A 22774-nucleotide genomic window follows, 5' to 3' on the forward strand; every position below is an offset into this window, starting at 1 on the left:
GTTAGTTATCATTAATAAGCTAGGACAGCATCTCTCCTTCCAAATTAGATTTCAGCTCACAAGAAGTCAATAAAATGAGCAAGAGGAACAAATTACTCAAGCAATTGGAAGAAAGATGAGTAATTCAGAGATGCTATTATGTCCAGAAAGCTACCAAACCACTGAAATTGTTCCACAAGTATTTGACAGTTCAAAGGACATAACTGTAATTTTGGAATAGAAATGTCTAGTATGACGTTTAAATATAAGTCTTCCAGTGCAATTGAAAGAAGAGTTCCAAGTAAATCTGCATTCCTTAAGAGAATAAGTTTGGGACTTTTTCTTTATGGATATTAACTGTGATCTGCAGAGAAAAAGAGAGGTTTATATTTATTTCATAGCTATTCTAAAGAAGAAAACGATTCCATGAGGACAAGCTGGAGGGTGTAACTTAATAAGTTTATTCGAGTTAGGATGGATTTTTATCAGCCTATATATGTAATTGAAAGAAAGTTCCAATGTACAGTTTTGGGTTTATGAACTGGATTTGAAAATGGGTTTTCTTCTTCTCCTTTTTTTCTTTATGTATAATACTTGAGTAATTCCTAAAGTTTGTAAAATATTATTGGAAATGAATTTGAAAGTATGTAAGTTAGGAAGAAGTTAAAAAAAAAGATATATTAGAATTCATTGTCTTTAGAATTTTTTTCCAAAGTGGATATAAAAATATTTTCCCTTTAAGGTTAAAGAACATGAAAGAGTATAGTGAATTTTGTGAATATAAATGATAGTCTACAAAGACCAATAAGCCTAATTAGAAATATATACTACTTCTCACAACAGGGAAGAAGAAAAAAGGAAAAAATGGATTTTGGTTAAGATCATGATGTACATTATTTTAAATAAATATTTTATTTGGTTCTGTTTCTGTTGGGAATATTGTTTCTGATTTTTATACCTGATATAGAAAAAAAATGAAATTTAGACTTTTGGTTTGAAGATTTAATAATTGTTTAAGTTATAGAATTGGCTTTTAATAATTATAGATAAGGTAGAAAGTTGAGGTTATAACTGTATTAGTATTTCACTGTGTTGGAAACGGTCAGAAGTCAGCCCTTTGAATTTTTTTTCTTTCTCTAAATCCTGCACTCCCCCCTTTTCTTAATTTTTATTTCCCATTGTATTTTATGTTATTAATAAACATATATATATATATATATATATATATATATATATATATATATATATATATATATATATATATATATATATATATATATGTTTCTTGTATGTCTTTAGAAATTAGTGCATTGTGTTAGACCTTCTGCAATATGAATAGTCACATATACCATAATTAGGGCAGAGTGTTTTCTGTTCTTGCTTTGTTTTCCCATTTCCAGGTCATTAATTTGAACTGACTATAGAAACATTTCAGAAATCTTATTAATGCTTTGTCTCCACAGATGAATTCTAGTCCTTCATGGAGTGATGACAAAGAAGGAAATCTTACGGAATTAGTTCTTCAGAATGAAATTAAGGTTGGTAAATTAAGATCGTGGCCATAGATTAATGTCTGAGAGAGTAGGGGGAAAAGAAAAAAATTGGAGTGGAAGAAGAGTTTTGAAATATGTCCTAGTATTTCTGTTTGATAAATAAAATGGATAAGTTATGAATGAAATGAAACCCAATCATTTTTTTTAAGTAAAGAAGCTTATATTAATACAACTTTTCAAAAATAGGTGAAAATATAAAAAGAATAAAAAAGAATAAAAAGAGACACCATTATTGTTTCTATGTTTAGAAAATGTGTATTCTAGATTTCTGATTCTGGCTTCCCCAATTGATTTTGCTTGTCAGAAGGTCACAAAAGATGATCACATGACCCCAGGACACTGCAACCATCACAAATGTTGCCAACAACGTTTGGAGTAATATATAACCATTATAAAAAGTTTTTTTTTATCCTGCCCTTATTGCTTCTTATAAATAAAGCAGTGAACACACCATACCATTTTCTTCATATTTTCCCTTCCGAGGTGGATTGGGCTGAGAGAGAAGGCTGGTTCAAAGTCTCCCAGCTGGCGTTCATGCCTAAGGCAGGACTAGAACTTACCATCTCCTGGTTTCTAGGCAAGCAGCTTGACCACTACACCAAACTGGCTTTCAGATTTTGTTCTACTTGCATGAAAAAAATATTAAAATGAGCACTTTTTTCCCCATTTATCATCCCCAAAGATTGACCAGTTGACCAAAGACTGGACAGATAAATGGATTAACAGAAAAGCTATTATGGAAGAGTACAGCGTGGATATCAACAAGAAAAAAGCTGGAGTGACAATAGACTCCAATTTACCTCATTTCGTGGCCATGGACAATGACATCCTTAGTACTGGAGTCGTACTATATCATCTCAGGGTGAGATGAGGTTTTTGTATTTAGCTATTACTTCAAAGTGACATAAGCCTTAATTATGAATAGAAAACTTTAATCTTCAATACTTGTCTAATAACATAACTGAATAATTGAAAAGGTTCAGAATGCATAAAAGTTCATATTTTAATTCAAATATTTCTGCTCCTATGTCTGCTCCTATATTATTGGAGCTTCATAGGGCCTCAGATATTAAAAGTCTGAAAAGTATAATCAACAACACAATATTAAAGACTACATAGTAATAAAGAATAGCAGAAACTTTTAATAATTAGCTATATTCTTAATAATAGATATTTTATCTTTCCCATAATAATCACATTTTACTGTATCATGGCGTTAAACATTTCTGCCTGTTATTTTTGTTATGATTTACATGTTTGTGTCACTCAAACCTTAAAGTTCTCACATTTTAAATTATAATTGCCATTAGTTTTTATTTAATCTATCAGATGCTGAAAAGAAAAATATGCCTACATATGAAATATTTCTGGTTTGGTAATAAATATAAGCACTTTTACAGTTTTAACTGTGCATATCTATGCTCAAAGTATACAAACAGGCTGTTATCTTAGATGGCAAAACAAAAAGGAAAGTAGATAGATTAAAAAGAAATGTATTTTTAAAACCAACATTTATGTCCCAGAAGAACTAGAACGTCCAACTTGTTAATCACTTGCCTAAGAGAAAGGAAGTTGTAATAACATCTGTGCATTTTAATATTGTCATGTTTGTTCCTAAAGTGCTTAAAATATAATGCCAGTTTTATTTGCTGTTTAAAATACCTAATGCAACGTTGTATTTAGAATTCACAATTAATGCTTTGAATACAATTTTCAACTGAGTTTGTATAACCCAATACTTTCCTTTAAAAGTTACAATTTAGGCTCCTTTCCAATTAATAATTATTAGCCTCAGCTGGAGGATACCTCAGTTACGATTCGTAAAGTTTAGGTCTACTTCTTCTTTTACATTCCTTCTGGGGCCAGTTTTCTGAGCTGTTGTGAAAGCAGTTTGTCAGTCTTCTAACAACACAGGTCTTGCTGTTTGTATGATGTGAGGTACTTCAGTTGTAGCTGTACTGGTGATGGTCGGGCTGGGATTTGCTCAGTTCCTATTGTCCAATTCTGGATTCTGGGAGTAGGGCAGGCAGTCCACTCAACTCCATCCCGCCCAAAGAGATTTGCCTTGTCTTCCATAGGTGGCTATGTGACTGATAGGCAGATATTTCAAGCTCTTTAAAGAGCTTTTGCTGCTAATGGCTATGGAGAGCAAAACCATCCTGCTGAACAAACCTGTGGATCATCTCCATCTTTATGCGGAATGTGGATGAAGGCTGCTCACCGTCTGGGTTGGGACTTCCCAGTAAAGCAGGAAGGAAGAGGCTCTCCTGCTTTATTGGGAAGGTTCTCAGTCCCAGATCCATGGGGCTGGAATGATGGAAGCTGCACTAGTCATCTGTCAAAATGTGTGCTTCTACCATCCTCTCCTCATATTAGAGAGAATGATTATTGGATGTTTTCCTTGCCAGCATAAAAATCCACCAATCGCTACATCTTATTTACTTTGCAGTACACATTTAGGTCAATACCACTCATGAACCACATTAATGAAGCAGAGTAGACATCTTTGTCTCATGTTAGGGACTGGAGACCATTGCAGAGATAATACAAATCCATCCTTATTATTGGTATTTCAGCAGAATTATTGCAATATAATTAAGGGGGAATGTACAAAATTAAGGAATTAGCATTTATGTTCATTAATATATCATGTTCTTTTCCCCCCTCTAAACTAGCATCCATTGTTTAAAATATTCATATTGCTTAATTTCAGTTGGGAAAAAATACTTCAATTTGCCTGATGAACTTTTTTCATCTTAAAGTTTTGGCATATGCATGATTTCATCATACTTACGGAGCTGAAATCTTTTGCTTAATTCAGGGGTGTCAAACTCAATTTCATTGAGGGCCGCATCAGCATTGCGGTTGCCCTCAGGGGGCCGGGTGGGTATAGCCAGGGTAGGAGTGGCCTACTGGGTAGGTGTGGCTAGAGTGCGTATGGCCTACTGGGTGGGCGTGGCCAGCTCTACATCGTTCACATCAAGGGTGCCTATGGGGGCCTGGGCAGGAGTGGGACAGATCTGAAGGTCTCTGGCAGAAGGAGGGTCTCTGGGCCAGGGCCAAGGCAGTGGGGGCCGTTCCCTCACTGTTTCCAGGATGGCTTCGCGGGCCACATGAAACCACTTCGCGGGCCGGATCTGGCCCCCGGGCCTTGTGTTTGACATGTCTGGCTTAAGTGTTTAACTAGAACAAAAACCTGGATCCTTTTCAATGGTCTGTTCAGAAGCTTGCCAAGATTAGGAAGAATTCTGTTGTGGCAAAGCAATGGCTCTAAACAGCTGGCTAGAGGTTTTTTGTAAAAAAAAATTGCAATCCTACTACAACAGATTCAGAAACACTGCTGTAGAAATATTTTTAAATAATTACCGTACTTTAAATATTTGTACGCTGGTCTTCATAACAAAGTAAAACAGGTCTTCATTTGTTCATATTAATTAATTTATAATACTTGAAAGAGGCTGAGGATATCTTTATACAGAAAGAAGCCTAGTTTGCAGTTTTTATTAAAAGGACGCTTATTAAACCCTTTTGAGCCTATTTCATTAACACTACACTAACAACTTTGTCCCGTCTTTCTTTGCTTTTAGATGCTGCTTTTTTCTTTTCTTTATGTTTTGCCTTTTTAAAATTCAGGTATCTGTTATTTCAGCTGAGGAACAAGAAGGTAAAATGCTGTTTTTCATTACCATAATAAAAACGCTGCTGCATCATGTATATGAGCGGCAAAGAAAATCCCAATATATGTCTTGTTTATATATTAACATATCTATTTATGGATCTTGGCTGATGATAGCAATTGCTGTAAAATTGGAAAATTAAGATTACTGTGAAATAAACTCTCTTGAGGGGAGAAAGGATCATTTGTGTCACTGGGACACATGTTCTCTGTGTCTGATAATGCCATATTTCAGCGACATAAAAGTTCTCTGATCCACAGTTCGGATTTCTTATTGAATAGGGACTAGCTTATGTTGCATATAATGCAAAATCTATAAATTTTAGATGTGTACCATATAGATTTATTGCTGTCAAAGAAAATTCCTTGTTCACATAAAAATTGTTAATATAGATAATTGCTTTATGCTAATCCTGAGAATGAAGGTAATTTAGTTTAGTGTGATAACCTCTTTTTTTTTAGGAAGGAACAACCAAAATTGGAAGAAGTGATTCAAACCAGGACCAAGATATCGGTAAGAATTATGATATAGGATCCAGGGGTTTACAGGCTTAAGATCACCTTAATTAAGCTACGTTATCGTTTTTCATAGATCCATTTATTGGGCATATGTGTACATAAAGTTGCCAAGAAAACTGCTTGGACATGTTCATAAGGTCACCAGGAGTTGAGCTTAATTTAAAGAAGATTTGACTAATTTTTTACATTGACCAATATTAAGTTCATCAAATGATGTATGCTCCCATAATATGTTTTGTTCCATTATAAATAAATAACATTATAAATTAGATAATTATGTTATAATGTATTATAAAGGTAAAGGTAAGGTAAAGGTTCCCCCGCACATGTGTGCTAGTTGTTTCTGACTCTAGGGGCCGGTGCTCATCTCCGTTTCAAAGCCGAAGAGCCAGCGCTTGTCCAAGGACGTCTCCGTGGTCATGTGGCTGGCATGACTAGACGCCAAATGCGCACAGAACGCTGTTACCTTCCCACCGTAGTGGTCCCTATTTTTCTACTTGCATTTTTACGTGCTTTCGAACTGCTAGGTTGGCAGAAGCTGGGATGAGTAACAGGCACTCACTCTGTTACGCAGCACTCGGGATTCGACCCGCCAAACTGCCGACCTTCTGATCGACAAGCTCAGCGTCCTAACCCACTGAGCCACTGCGTCCCTTAATGTATTATAATTGGTAGTAAATAATACATCAGCACAATCAGCTACAAAACAAAATCATTCTTTCAGAAAATGGTTATGCCGGGTATTGTGAGGCAGGCAAATCCTGTGTGGTTAGGAAATCATTCTTTAAGCACATTTTTGTATTGAGATTGGGCCATGTTTGATGGCTTAGGTTTTAATGATTGAACAACATTTTGATCCTGATAGGAATACTGTTATGTGTAAACATGCAAGTATCCCCTTTACCCTGTATACAACTTGCACCTGCATATACCACACCCACTGCTTCTCATCACTTTTCTACCCATTTGTGTACACACCTGAGAAGAATGTATGAAACAATGTTGTTTTCTCTAGCCACCTGCTTTTGTTAGTGATTTTAATAAAATTCATGGTTAGTTATTGAGAGGAAGTTGAAAAAAATACCTTTGGGAAGCAGAGGCATAAATGCTGTTCATCTCCAAGCATAGTTGGCTTGGAGAGTAAAGGTAAACCTAGTCCTTTTCCATCAAAGCTGTGTTCTGCTCAAGATTGTTGCTTTCCCTTCTTCTAATCCAGGGGAAAATTGATAGTCTTCCACTGCATCAGCATAAGTTGTAGGAGAAGGAAGAAGCAAAAAGGTGTCTTCTTTCCTCTATGAACCACTGTAAATTATTGGTTTTCTTTTAATAACTTTCAGCAAGCAATCTGATCCAACCAGCTAACACACTAACTTGGTTTATGAGCATTAAATTTCTGTTTTTCCATTAGCTATAATAACAGCAAAATTGCAGCCCATTTCCTGCTACTCAGCTGTTCAGACTGACTAATTAGTTGCCAGTGGGGATAGTAACCTGCAAGCCATCCATCCACGTCTTCAATATTTTAGGCATTGTAGAAATTATTATTACTACTAATAAACATAACAATTCTGACAAGTTTTTCTAGATACACTGAAGGTTTGAAATCCATACACTTTGTAGTGTTGCAGGGTCAGGGGATTGAAAGGGACCATTGTATTGTAGACAATCGGCATGGGATTGTGACTCTGCGGCCTCTTCAGGGAGCACATTGTGTTGTAAATGAGCATGAAGTAACTGATTCTATTCGTTTATCACAAGGTAAGAAATTAATGTTCACAGAATTTTAATGGCTAAAATTCATAGCAAAGGATGAAATCAGATCTAGAACTAATAGTAGCTAATGACAGTTCTATCTTCCCTAGGTTTATGTAATCCCTTTAAAATCCTTTAAAACTATCTAAAATTGGTGACCATTGTACACATTTTTCTTCCTGTTTCATAATATTTGAATACATGAGTCGCTCGTTAAATATAGCAATATAGTCAGGACAAACAAAAGTAATTCTGCAAATAATACATAATCTATGGGATTAAGTTTATAAGACGTTGCCTGAGGGAGCCAATGAGTATATTTCTGTATTGACTTTCAAGCATTTGAAGCACTGTATTGTTAAACTGCTCTGGTCAATTTGCTTTCTGGCTGATGTGTCTCCTTACATAAGTGAGCTAAATTAGGTGCACTTGTGGCTGCTTTTCAGATTAATTCCCCATACCATGGTGAAGATTAATTGACTTTTAATGTTAATTCACGTGTCTTTGTATATTATTGTTGCTTTATTTTACTTTTAACCTTGCTTACTATTTTAGTCCCTTATATTGCCTTCTTTTTGGAATTTGTATTTATCCATTATCTGGCCTCTGTAAAGAAACCACTGCCAATATTTATAGGATGATGGTGACAATCCGTAGTTTAAATATACATAAAATAATTTCACAAAAGCTTCTCATTTTCTAAGTTTGCTTTTTTTTCTTCCCTCCTTTTTAGGAGCTGTAGTTGTCCTTGGCAAAACTCACAAATTTAGATTCAACCATCCTGCTGAAGCTGCCCTTTTAAGGCAGAGGCGTTCGGTAAGTTTAGAGTACATTCTAATTTTCTTTCCCAATTGCTAAATGGGGGAAATATTTAAATGGTGTATGCTGTTAGCCACTAAAGTTAAGTGCTTTTAAAAGACATTGAAAAAGAAAAAGCCATGACACGTGATTGAGAATTCACACAATCTTTTATGATGATTCTTCATTGGGATCTTTTGTGACTTGTACATATTGGCCATGCATCTCCACAGAACTGTCCAAAAGTTTGTAGAACTTGGCAGAATTTTTGGCAGGTCTCAATACACATATACTACACTTGACTAGGTATAGCTCTCTCTCTTAAACATATCTTCCCAATAGCTCTCACTGTCTATTGGATTGACTATTGGGTTTTGTGGTATCAACTTTGCTATAACCCCAATTGTCCTGTTTCAGGATGACCTTGATCAGATTCATTTCTGTTTTTCTTGTCCTATAGCAAAGAATGTGGTTTGCATCTTTTGATACCTTCATAATATCTGTTCTGCTTTTTCTTTCACTTTATAATTAAGGATTGCATATACAGTTTTTTACTGTTTGGTTTCTCAGTAACCCTTGAGTTTTTTCCTAATTGCATTGCATCAATGTAACATACATTTGCCTGAATGGGAATATACAGTTGACCTATCTGGATGACTGCCTCTTTAGTTGGGCTATCCCATAGCCAGCTTTCTCACAGATATCTCAGACAGATTTCCTTTTACATGACTCGGAAGTTCAGATCAGTTCTGGAAGATCTTCCCTTATTCCTGCATAAATTATCCCATTCATAGAGGGGAAAATACATGTTAGTAGGGTAACCACTTTCATGGTTTCTCTCTCTCTCTCTCTCTCTCTCTCTCACACACACACACACACACACACACACACACACAGAGAGAGTCATCTATGCAATGAAAGTGAAGTCTCGAATTGTGCTCAACTGCTCTTCCATATTGTAACTGTGGATTTGGTTATTCATTTTAATTGTCTTCAGAGGATCCCTTTACTGGCACGATATTTATGCACCATGTCCTAGGTTCAGATGTCAGATTGCACAATCTTGCCAACCAGTCTTATATTTGATGTCTAATTACAAACACTCCCCCTGAGGATATTGCTTTCATATTGCTCTCACCTCCAATGTTTCCATTTCTGTAGTTTTCTGGTACTGAAGGAAATATATGTGGCACCATGTCCATCCTGTTTTTTTTTCTTCAGATATAGCACTGGTATATTACTTATTCTGGTAACCCAATGCCAGAGATTGAGAAGAGAACATTCAGGACATTTTATCATTACTGCAAAATACTTTGGTTCATAACTAAAGCTACAATATGAAAGTGAAATTAAATCTATATTTGAGCTATTCAGATACTAGGCTCCAGGAAATACGGGACTATATTCTACAATATTTTACTGTTTCTATGATTTTTACCTTTTTCCATATCATTTGTTTTTAACAGATCTGTGAAACTTCCTCTGTAGTGAATTTCAGATCTCTTGAATGGCTAGATCTGGATGGAGATTTTTCTTCTCTTTCCTATAGCTTTTATTCAGCTGAAGCAGAAAGGTAGGTTAAAAAGAGTTTTGACTGAACACAGATGTCATTTTTCTGGATTCTGCATTTTTTTCAGTTTGCAATGTTAGGATGGATGTATGAGCCACTATTAGAATTAATTGCTTCACTGTTCTATGGTATTGAATTAACCAAATATTTTCTTTATTTTAATCTTATTTTAGTGTTTATAAAAATAATATTTTCTTTTCTTTTGAGAGAAATTGAAAGTGTGTGAGGAGGTGAAGCATACCTACTAGAATTATGCCAATGGGAAGTAAAGTTATTAAGTATTACAATTTTATGAAGTGAAAATACATTGTTTGTTTTCACAGTATACACTATACAGCCTGCAATGAATGCAAGTCTTCTAAAAAGTGTCTTGTCTAGGAAGATACCGTAGATTCCGGCGTATAAGACTACTTTTTAACCCATGAAAATCTTCTCAAAAGTCAGGGGTCATCTTATACGGGTGCTGAAACTTTAGGGACAGGGCTGGCTGGAAAACCTGGAGCGGATCTTCCATTTAGTCTGCGCAGGGAAAGGGGGACCAATTGGAGTAGAAGCTGCAGTCTGTGATTTTTTACAGGCTGGGGTCTGGGCTTTTTTCCTTCTAAAGTTGAAGAGCAGCTGTAGGCAGGTGGGGAATGCAAGAGCAATTTGAAAGGCAGGTGGGGAATGCATAGCCAGAACAGCAGCTTAGCTCTAAGGACACATTTGACTCAGGAACTGGGCGGGCTGGCTGGAAAACCTGGAGCGGATCTCCCATTTGGTCTTTTTTTTTAATCCCATTTATATCCCACCCGTCTCTGAAGACTCAGGGCGGCTTACAATTTAAAGCACAAATCAGTGTGCTTAGCAATAGCCTTCATTCTATGTATATGCCTGCCTATTAGAGCTTTCACCCCCCCCCCCCCCAAGCAGCATTATTACAAAGTCAGCTTATTGCTCCCAACAATCTGGGTCCTCATTTTACCTACCTCGGAATGATGGAAGGCTGACTCAACCTTGAGCCTGGTGGGATGAGAACCTGCACTAATTGCAGGCAGCTGGGGTTACTTAAGGCTCTGCGCAGGGAAAGCTTTAGAGTGAATTAGGAAAAGTGAAAAAGTGAATTAGGAAAATAGGAAAAGAGTTGCTGGAATTGGGTACGTGTAGTTTAACAAAGAGAAGGGTGAGGGGTGACACGATAGCAGTGATCCAGTATCTCAGGGGCTGCCACAAAGAAGAGGGAGCCAAGCTATTATCCAAAGCACCTGAAAGCAGGACAAGAAGCAATGGATGGAAACTAGTCAAGGAGAGAAGCAACCTAGAACTAAGGAGAAACTTCCTGACAGTTAGAACAATTAACCAGTGGAACAACCTGCCTCCAGAAGTGGTGAATGCTCCAACACTGGAAGTTTTTAAGAAGAGACTGGACAGCCATTTGTCTAAAATGGTATAGGGTTTCCTGCCTTAGCAGGGGGTTGGACTAGATGACCTCCAAGGTCCCTTCCAACTTATTATTATTATTATTATTATTATTATTATTATTATTATTATTATTATTATTATTATAGTTTAATCCACTTGCACTGCTTTATGTTTACATGTTTGATGACAAACAGCCTTATGTTTATAAGTGACAGTTTTCCTACTAAGTACCTGCATGTCATAAGCATTTGAATTAAAATTACCATATTAAAATCAAATCTGATGTTTTTTAATTTTTATTTGGTGTGCGTTGGAAGAGGGGTAGTCTTATACGGCGAGTATAGCCCAAACCCTATAATTTAACAGGAAATGTAGGGGGTCGTCTTATACGCCCAGTCGTCTTATACGCCAGAAAATACGGTAAGTTGGCCTACAGCTAAAATGAGTTGATTGGGTCATGCAATGCTGAAGGATTGCAAACTAGGAAGTCAGTGTATTTCATGTATGTATGAATTATACAGTTAAAAACAGCATTATAATTATTCTCAACGAATATTGCTAATTAGGGGCATTATCTGCTTTCTAAATAGATTTATTGATAACCCTAGCTTTTATTAGTTAATTAGATTCTTAAATCTAGGAGTTCAAGACAGTGTTTACAGTGCTCTATTTCTGTTTTTCTCTTCACGAAAAAAAAAAAATCATGTGAGGTAAGCTGGACTAAAAGGTAATGTCAGGCCCAAAGTCATCTAGTAAACTGAGGGTAGACTGGAACTTTGTTCCCCTCCCCCAAGTTTTTGTCCAGTGGATTTTTATATTATAGACAGTCTATAGAAATTTTCAGATATTCAGTGGTATACATAGATATTAAATACCTTGAGTGTTAATACTTAATATCTCCAACGTGGAGGCTTAGCAGTTAAAGACACTGAACTTGTCGGCTGGAAAACTGACAATCTGAGTTCGAAACCTGAGCACTGTGCGATGGGGTGAGCTCTTGTTACTCAACCTAGCTTCTGCCCACCTAGCAGTTCCAAAGCAAGCAAATGCATGTAGATACAGCACTGTTCAGTAGAGGGGGAGTTGAAAGCAATTCAAGACATTACCAAGAAAATTTTATAACATGTCCATGTAGTCACCAGGAATGGGGTTTCATTAGGGAAGTTTTTAATTTGCCAGTTTTAGCATGAAGAAAACTTTTTTAATATACTTTTACATAAAGTATATGTGGAACGACCTGCCTGTGGAACTCCGGACCGCCCCCGACCTTCGTTCGTTTCACTGGGACCTAAAAACGTGGTGGTTTGATTTATCTGGCCTGGACTGAGGGGTTTTAAATTTCTAAATTTTAAATTCAAATATTAAATTTGGGCTATTGTTATTTAATCCTATTTTAATTTTAACGTTATCTTAATTTTTGTATTGTTTTATCTGTTTTTATTTTGCCCTGTAAACCGCCTGAGTCCTTCGGGAATAGGGCAGTATAGAAATCTAATAAATAATAATAATAATAATAATAATTGCTAGTCATTTTTCTTCTTCAGGTAAGGTTTTTGAAACACAGGTAGTCCTCGGCTTATGGCCACAACTGAGTCCCAAATTTCTGTTGCTATGCAAGGTAGTCATTGTGTGTTTTGCCCTACTTTAAGATCCTTTTGACCACAGTTGTTAAGCTAATCACTGCAGTGAATCATGCCGTTGTTATGCGGATCTTTGACTTTGCTTGTTGGAAGCTGGCTGAAAAGGATCTGAGCGGTGATCACGTGACACTGGGGCAATGCAATTGTCATAAATGCATGCCAGTTGCCAAGTGCCTGAATTTGGTCCCATGACCATGGGGATGCTGCAACAATCGTTAAGTGTGAAAAATGGTGATAAGTCACTTTTTCAATTCTGTTGTAACTTCAAACAGTCACTAAACGAATGGTTATAAGTCAAGGGCTAGCTGCACTGTGCATCTTAGCCAGAAACCTATAGTAGGTAAAGAAAATTAAATAGAACATTATGCATTTTTTTGTGTTCTAAGTGGCATTAATTTATGTGATTGATAGGGAAGAGAATTTTTCTTTTTACTTTTTATAACAGCTCCCCAGCAGGGAATTGCTGATAGGCTGAATCTTGCATAAATATTCTAGCCTGTGTAGATGGTGGGGAACTTATAAGATCATCCCTTCAGCCTATCTCTTAAAAATAAAAGTAAATAAACTGGAAGGTATTTGGATTTGTTTTCTCAAAAGCCAGATAAGAACCTGATCAACTATCCTTGGAAAAGCTTAAAAGCATTGACATTTTAGCAGATAGGAAAATGACAGATCCCATTGCCAAACAGTGCAATCTAATGTCAAAGTATAAAAAGAATTAGAAAAAGAATAAACTAAAAATGAAAAGGAAGAAAAAAAATACTATTGCAATCACCATGCAATCCATTTAATTTTGAGCTGAATCTGGAACCAGATTGGTGTGATTTTAATTTTAGGTCAGCTGTCCTCTGATGAATAATCTGGCCACCACAATTTATGCCATTTCTCCCTCCTCCTTCCCCATGTTCTTCAGGGTCAACTACACACCTAATGCTTTTCCTCGTACAAGATTGGGCGTAATAGACTATCTGTCTCTAAAAAGGAGATGCAGTGGATGTGGCTCACCAGCTAAACGGATGAAAAGCCCTGTGTGTTAAGAGTAGTCCAAGCATCAGATGTAATATTTAAATAATGAAACCAACTAAATAATATGAAAACCAGTTCCCTGTGTCACCAGATCATTACCAGCTGCACTTCAGTCTTCACTGTGTAGGATTTATAAATCCATCCCAATGCTACTACGATAGGAACAACCACAGGAAAAACTGGAGGTTCTCATATATCGATGGCATCTAGGAATGGCAAAACTCTAGAAAAAATATATAAAGCATTATACTTCTTTTAAATATTCAAGGTACTCATGCTTCAGCTGCTTGATTTAAATGATTATATTGTCTTTTCATAAACTTCACTTGGGATAGGTTGGCAGAAGGTTTGCTAACTGCTCCTGTATCTGCAAAATGTAGGTTTCATTTGAGCGTGTGAGCGTATGTATATATACGCACGTACAATTTCGAAAAAACTTTATTATGAATATTTGTATACATTTGAATTCTTACACCACAATGTAGCCTCTCTGCTCCATTTGACGGTTTCTAGAGTTTTATCCTAGCTGCATTATTTCATAAGAGTTAGCCGGTAGAATTTAATACCGGCTCCATCATAGTTGTTACTGCTGGATCTTGTGCTTGATTTATGATGTGGTTTTGGAAACCGACTCTTAATTGGATGGGTAGTCTAGGGAGGAGAGGAATTGAACAGGAATTCAAATGCCTGGATGAACCAATGTGTTGCAGCTCAGATTCTAAGGGCTCCAACTGTCCAGCTTTCAATTATTTGGGAGAACGTTTAGCAGATTTATGATCTTTCCAATCCATACCCTTATTGCTTAAAGCAAGGGTCTTCAAACTTGGCCCTTTTATGACTTGTGGACTTCAACTCCCAGAATTCCTCAGCCAGGCATGCCTGGCTGAGGAATTCTGGGAGTTGAAGTCCACAAGTCATAAAAGGGCCACGTTTGAAGACCCCTGGCTTAAAGCAAGCATTCAATAAAATCTACAAGAGCAAGAAAGAATTTTTCTGATGAAGCTTTTTCTTTAAAAAAAGAAAGGTTATGGGTTTAAAGGTTTTTTGGTTTTTGCTCATGTTGTGTTTTTGTGGCTCAGTATTTGACTGCAGCAAAGCCCTCAGTTTCATTGACTCGGCAGTTGCTGCCATAGCTACTAAAAACTGCATTATGCTGTAGAAGCCGCCAGATTCTGCATCAGCCTTAAAGGTGTTTTGTGAAGGGAAGAAGGAGTTATACAACAGGATTGCAGGAACCTGATGACAAAACATCACAGAGAAAATACGATTGTATTTGAAGGTTAATCTAGTATGCTCGCTGTAAACTAGAAACAGAAGAAACCAGCTGTTTCTACAATCCTGGAAATATTGTCAGTAATTAAAAATATATGGTTTTTAAAGGTCAGTTGAATTTAAAAAAAATTGCATCGTTACTTTTTTTAAAAAATATAAATACCAATATTGTAATAATGCTGTCATGCTTATTTACTTGATGAGGAATATGTGTTAATATTGCAGAAGGGCATTCTGTATTCCACATGCTTTAGTTGATGTTGGATCTGCATTTCTAATTCCAAAAACAGAAACAGAACAGAGTCTTCTGTATCTCTTTCAGGTAGATTATTTATCTGTTGATGTTATGTTTGAATTTGAAAGCAGTGGAACCTAAGCAGTAAGGGACATTGGGGGTGGGGGCTTGAAATGCAGATATATGAGTGCCTGAAAGCATCTAAAATTGTTCCAATACTTGGATAGCAATGTTTTTTTTTGATCTGTAAAACAGCTACTGTAGTTGCTTGATTTAAGGCGCATGCTTTTAAAATGTAAAATGATTGGTTACTTTACATTTATTTAGCAGATGCACTTTGCATAGAATATTTGGTAAAAGGAGCTGTAGATAAAGCTAGTGTTCTAATTAAGGTTACACTATAATTTATTATTTATAAAGTATATGCCAATCTAGTTACCGTATATACTTGAGTATAAGCCGACTCGAGTATAAGCCGAGACCCCCAATTTCACCCCCAAAAACTGGAAAAAGTTATTGACTCGAGTATAAGCCGATCCGCCGTTCTGCAAGCCTCTGCCGCCAGCAGAGGCTCGATCCGCCATTTTGCAAGCCTGAATACACAGGAATACCCTGTGTAGCCGCGGCTCGTCGGCAGGTCTCCGTTCCTCCTGCCGACCTTTGGGGAGGTTTGGGCGCCTCCCCAAACCTCCCCAAACCTCGGCAGGTCTCCGTTCCTCCTGCCGACCTTTGGGGAGGTTTGGGCGCCTCCCCAAACCTCCCCAAACCTCGGCAGGTCTCCGTTCCTCCGCGCAGACCTGCCGACCTTTGGGGAGGTTTGGGCGCCTCCCCAAACGTCCCCAAACCTCGGCAGGTCTCCGTTCCTGTTTGGGGAGGTTTGGGCGCCTCCCCAAACGTCCCCAAACCTCGGCAGGTCTCCGTTCCTCCGCGCAGACCTGCCGACCTTTGGGGAGGTTTGGGCGCCTCCCCAAACGTCCCCAAACCTCGGCAGGTCTCCGTTCCTGTTTGGGGAGGTTTGGGCGCCTCCCCAAACCTCGGCAGGTCTCCGTTCCTGTTTGGGGAGGTTTGGGCGCCTCCCCAAACCTCCCCAAGCCTCGGCAGGTCTCCGTTCCTCCGCGCAGACCTGCCGACCTTTGGGGATGTTTGGGCGCCTCCCCAAACGTCCCCAAACCTCGGCAGGTCTCCGTTCCTGTTTGGGGAGGTTTGGGCGCCTCCCCAAACGTCCCCAAACCTCGGCAGGTCTCCGTTCCTCCGCGCAGACCTGCCGACCTTTGGGGAGGTTTGGGCGCCTCCCCAAACGTCCCCAAACCTCGGCAGGTCTCCGTTCCTGTTTGGGGAGGTTTGGGCGCCTCCCCAAACGTCCCCAAACCTCGGCAGGTCTCCGTTCCTCCGCGCAGACCTGCCGACCTTTGGGGAGGTTTGGGCGCCTCCCCAAACGTCCCCAAACCTCGGCAGGTCTCCGTTCCTGTTTGGGGAGGTTTGGGCGCCTCCCCAAACCTCCCCAAACCTCGGCAGGTCTCCGTTCCTCCGTGCAGACCTGCCGACCTTTGGGGAGGTTTGGGCGCCTCCCCAAACGTCCCCAAACCTCGGCAGGTCTCCGTTCCTGTTTGGGGAGGTTTGGGCGCCTCCCCAAACGTCCCCAAACCTCGGCAGGTCTCCGTTCCTGTTTGGGGAGGTTTGGGCGCCTCCCCAAACCTCGGCAGGTCTCCGTTCCTCCGCGCAGACCTGCCGACCTTTGGGGAGGTTTGGGCGCCTCCCCAAACGTCCCCAAACCTCGGCAGGTCTCCGTTCCTCCGCGCAGACCTGCCGACCTTTGGGGAGGTTTGGGCGCCTCCCCAAACGTCCCCAAACCTCGGCAGGTCTCCGTTCCTGTTTGGGGAGGTTTGGGCGCCTCCCCAAACGTCCCCAAACCTCGGCAGGTCTCCGTTCCTGTTTGGGGAGGTTTGGGCGCCTCCCCAAACCTTGGCAGGTCTCCGTTCCTCCGCGCAGACCTGCCGACCTTTGGGGAGGTTTGGGCGCCTCCCCAAACGTCCCCAAACCTCGGCAGGTCTCCGTTCCTGTTTGGGGAGGTTTGGGCGCCTCCCCAAACGTCCCCAAACCTCGGCAGGTCTCCGTTCCTCCGCGCAGACCTGCCGACCTTTGGGGAGGTTTGGGGAGGCGCCCAAAGCTCCCCAAACAGGAACGGAGACCTTCCGAGGTTTGGGGACGTTTGGGGAGGCGCCCAAACCTCCCCAAAGGTCGGCAGGTCTGCGCGGAGGAACGGAGACCTGCCGAGGTTTGGGGACGTTTGGGGAGGCGCCCAAACCTCCCCAAACAGGAACGGAGACCTGCCGAGGTTTGGGGACGTTTGGGGAGGCGCCCAAACCTCCCCAAAGGTCGGCAGGTCTGCGCGGAGGAACGGAGACCTGCCGAGGTTTGGGGACGTTTGGGGAGGCGCCCAAACCTCCCCAAACGTCGGCAGGTCTGCGCGGAGGAACGGAGACCTGCCGAGGTTTGGGGACGTTTGGGGAGGCGCCCAAACCTCCCCAAACAGGAACGGAGACCTGCCGAGGTTTGGGGACGTTTGGGGAGGCGCCCAAACCTCCCCAAAGGTCGGCAGGTCTGCGCGGAGGAACGGAGACCTGCCGAGGTTTGGGGAGGTTTGGGGAGGCGCCCAAACCTCCCCAAACAGGAACGGAGACCTGCCGAGGTTTGGGGAGGTTTGGGGAGGCGCCCAAACCTCCCCAAACAGGAACGGAGACCTGGGGAGGTTTGGGGAGGCGCCCAAACCTTCCCAAACGTCGGCAGGTCTGCGCGGAGGAACGGAGACCTGCCGAGGTTTGGGGAGGCGCCCAAACCTCCCCAAAGGTCGGCAGGAGGAACGGAGACCTCCTGCCGCTGCGGAAAGAAGCAGGCAGGCAAGGCGCGGAGTTTGGGGAGGTGCGCGCGCACCTCCCCAAACCTCCCCAAACTTCGGCAGGTCTCGGACGGCGGTGGCTTGGGAGAGGTGCGGGCGATCCCGGAAGCACCAAAGCCTCGGCCGCGCACAAGTCCTCGGTAAGTTTTTTTTGTTGACTGGAGTATAAGCCGAAGTGGAATTTTTCAGCCCAAAAAGTGGGCTGAAAAATTCGGCTTATACTCAAGTATATACGGTACTGAAATTCATGTTTATATTTTAAACATCAGAACTGATTGCGGTTTGAGAGACATAACCCCAGGCTGTGACACTTTTTAGGTCTCTGGTTTTATTGCAACAGAGGTTCTAATGGATTCCACAATGACTTTTGTCAGCTTCACTGTATCAATCTTCCTTACCCACCAGCTTATTGCAATGACCTCTCTGTTCTGATGACTGTACTTATTTTTTGGACTTGAACTTGCTGACATCATTGGAACATCTTGCAGCAAAAGACTCATAATTTCCCATATGACATTAATTGTGTGCCACTGCTTCATGTCACAATATTAGCTTACAATGTTAGGCTTAGAAAAACTGTCATGTCCTGACAAGGAATGTTTCTTAAAGTCCATAATCCTTCCTATTGTTCTGGTCATAAGCAAATGTTTTGGTGACTACAAAGAAGATAATAACATAGCCCTTCAGATTTGTTCAGATCCAACGTCTGCATCTAAACTATTGAGATTTATTTCAATGTTATAAGCTTCTCATTTAAGGTTACTAAAACCTGTCTCCCATTATTTAGTGTAAGTACATTTTGGATATGTCTACATTTCCCATTTTTATGTTTGGAGGGAGAAAGAGTTTTAGCCAATGTAAAATCCTTGAGAACTATAAAAGAAACTGGAGAAAGTATGATTTTGATTTGGAGTAGTCCACTTACATTGATCTATAAACCTAATAACAATAACTGGGTTTGTACATCACATGAAACTCAGCTGGTCAGTCATATTTTAGCCTAGTGTCTTGTGTGAATCCAGTTTGATTAGTACAAGCCTTTATAAGAATTTAGAAATATCAGGTAAAAGATAAACCAGACAGGATTCTGCGAACAGTCTCTTAGGTATGCTGGCCTCTTCCCAGCCACATTTCAACTACAGCTAAATTACTACTTAAGCTTGATCTTCACGTGACACCTTAATCTGTCCAGAAGGAAAGTCTTGTAATATATTATCGAGGTCATCTGCTTTCAGTTCTCAGTACTGTAAGTATCACTTTAATATTTCAAATAGAGTTTGGGGTAAATATGAACAGAAATTAATAGCGTGGAGTAAAATACTAATTTATTATCTTTTTTAAAAAACAGGATCTTACTGTTTTTAGAAAGTGTTGACTCATCTGTGTTTATAGATACCTGGCAAATAAAATGAACTCTTGTAGCAAACGGACACCACAGATTGCTTGCTTGCTTGCTTATTTTTTCCAGGCACAAAGAGCAAAACTCAATACTGTTGTCACTAGAGCTTATATTCATCTGTTCTTCAGGCTTTTAGCTGATCCTGTTCAAAACACTAGTAGAAGGTTTAAGACAGAAAAAGCCAGATGGAATGAGAAGGGGGTTCAGAAACAGAGTGATGATTGAGAGGAAGGAATGTGAAGACAGTGTGCTTGCATATAAAGAATCATTCCTTCTATTTTGTAAAAAGTGAAGTTTTTCAACCCCAAGGATTTTATCAGTTCATCCATCTAGCCAACAGAATGAAACAGGGAAGAAAATTCTCCTTCCTCTTCAATCTGTGGAGAGGAGGCAAGGGGTTACAAAAAACAAAAAAAGAGGACCTATGTTGTGAACATTTATTTACTCATATGAAGAAACTACCTGTAATGCTTACAACCATCAGGTGCAATAATTGGAATTGCACCTAGTATTTAGCATAGTATAACACATTTTGCATTTAATGCAATGTTAGAAGTGCAATTCTCATTAAAGTTGGATTTAAGAATAATTATACTGATGTTTAGTTTTTTCCAGCCTTATAAAACTGTTTGTGTGAGTGACATAAATACAATATCATATTTAGATATTTAGGTGCCAGCGTTGTTCATTCATTAGGTTCTAAATGTAATTAGGTAATAAAATGTTTCCTTGGGGTGAACGTAGTAGTTAATGAGTTTTGAGCCACATACAATGTAGGACTAATTATATGACTAGTGGAAAATTAGAACAATGGAGGAGGTTTATCTTCTGTTTAATGTGACCAATGAGAATTCTGACCCTACTGTGACATCACACATATGAACTAATGTGTTCTCAGATACACAAATGCATTTTATTGTTTCAGCGTATCATCTTTGCTATCCTTCAGCAATATTGAAATCTTTCATCGTACAAATAGATGTTTCCATTTTTCCTGATTTAAAAGCTTATCTGATAGAAAAGGAATAGAAACATGTTTCTTTCTTTATTTAAAATATTTTTCAAATTTTCTAGCAATGAACAGAGAGATCTTGCATATGAAGAATGCCAGCCAAAGTTGAAAAACCATGAGATTCTTCAAAGCAGGGAAATTCAACATCAGCAACAATATATTGAAGAATTACAGCAGCAAATCCTGGATGGACAAATCAAAGCTGAGCAAGAACTGGAGCGTGATCAGGCAGTAATTGATCGGCAAATCAGAGAAAGTATGATATGCTGAGCTTTCTACCTTTTCTTATTATTTTACATTCTTATTTTTAACACCAATGCTTCATAGATCAGGTTACTAATTTTGCTCACTTTCCCTTTGATCACCATTATTGCATAATTGCTAAAAGGGTAGAGTTTAAATTAATAGCATGGATCTTTTCAAGAATTAATATATATCTTGACCTTCTCAAAATGAATAACTTGAGAAATTTCTAGTCTTTAAATTGGGATTTGGTTGCAGAACTTGTAAATCAAGTTGTACAAGATACTTTGACCTAATCTTTCGGTCAAAAAAAGTCAGTAGTGTAGAAAACTCTTCCACCTCAAAAGCAAAAATAATGATACAGTACTTCTGTGTGCAATCACTAAGTACATCATTGTTTCCCTTAGATATTTTCATGCTATTTGTGGGCTAGTTTCACTAAAGATTTGAAGGGAGAGGGAAATCAAACCGGCACTTTCTGAATTATTAAGACTAGGAATACATGATAGCAGTCTTCCAGTATTCCAATATATCACAAAGAAGAGGAGGACAAATTGGTTAGGATTACCAATGAAATTAAACTAGGAAGAAGACAGATTTTTAGTTGAGGAACTAGAAGACCTTCAAGGTCCCTTCCAACTCTGTTATTTTGTTTTTTGTAAATCATCTAGGGAATGATTCAACATATTATTTTTTAATTAAAGAGTTTTACAAAAACAAAATTTTACAATATATCCCCAAATCCCTCCCACCCCAAACCCACCCACTTCCCGCCCACTTCCCAGAGCTAAATACAGGATTATAGTTACAATAATCATATTCTAAATAAAAATTATGCATAATATACAATTAACCAAATTCATAATGCGCTTTAACTCTCTTTTAACATAACTACAAACAACGTACCAATAACAATATACCACTAAAATCTACTCATAAGCTAAATGGTACTTTTTGGTCCCATATTTGTTTTGAATATAATTTATCCATCTCCTCCAAACTGAAATATATCTTTCCTGTGAATGATCCTTCAGATAAGCAGAAATCTTAGACATTTCTGCAAGATTCGAAACTTTAAACACCCATTCTTCTACAGTGGGCAAACACCCATTCTTCTACAGTGTCCATTATAGCTGCTGTCAGTGAGGAAGCATGGCCATAACATCTCTGTTGACATTGGTAGAATCAACCGTCCATAAGTACATTCAATCTTGTAGCATCCTATTCAGTCTTATTCTTATTTAAAAAGAATATTGAGGATCATTATGCTTTAAATATGTTAGCTTCTACTTCAAAAACTGTTTGAATTTACTGCTCACCTCAGCCACATGACTCTAAGCAGCTCACAATACAAAATCCATAAAAACACAGGGAGTATCACAAAGTATAGCCATAGCCCCTAAAATATGATATCTCAATAAAAAAAACCATAAGGGCTTCATTACCAGCTTGGCCCCAATGCCTGAGGTCTTCAAGGCTTTTTTTTTAAAAAAAAACAACTAATAGTGTTAGGGCCATCTGAATCTCAAGGATAATGCAATTGCCTGGCTTTATCCGATTTCTTAAAATGAAATGAAATGGGGAAAAAAATCAAATGCATGAAATATACAATGCTGTTGTAAGAAAAAGATCATGAAGACATAACAGCCTATAGCAGAGATGGTGAACCTTTTAGAGACCGAGTGCCCAAACTGCAACCCAAAACCCACTTATGTATCGTCGAGTGCCGGGTGGGTGTGGCCCATTGGGTAAGTGTGGCCAATTGGGTGGGTGTGGCCAATTGGGGGGGCATGGCCCATTAGG

At 39.2% G+C, this 22774-nt stretch overlaps 1 protein-coding gene across 1 annotated transcript in view; it reads left to right on the plus strand.

The window, feature by feature from the left end:
• Positions 1-22774, plus strand: part of STARD9 (StAR related lipid transfer domain containing 9) — a gene marked incomplete at its 5' end in the record, with an annotated part of 105425 nt that overhangs the window by 50733 nt on the left and 31918 nt on the right. Inside the window, 7 exons of the mRNA XM_083355843.1 lie at positions 1443-1517; positions 2215-2394; positions 5671-5722; positions 7348-7485; positions 8213-8295; positions 9744-9850; positions 20791-20984. Of these exons, the coding sequence (XP_083211969.1) occupies positions 1443-1517; positions 2215-2394; positions 5671-5722; positions 7348-7485; positions 8213-8295; positions 9744-9850; positions 20791-20984 (829 nt within the window). The remainder of the gene's footprint in view (positions 1-1442; positions 1518-2214; positions 2395-5670; positions 5723-7347; positions 7486-8212; positions 8296-9743; positions 9851-20790; positions 20985-22774) is intronic.

Source organism: Vipera ursinii (genome assembly GCF_947247035.1).
Source record: "Vipera ursinii genome assembly, chromosome: 1".
NCBI classification, from domain to species: domain Eukaryota; kingdom Metazoa; phylum Chordata; class Lepidosauria; order Squamata; family Viperidae; genus Vipera; species Vipera ursinii.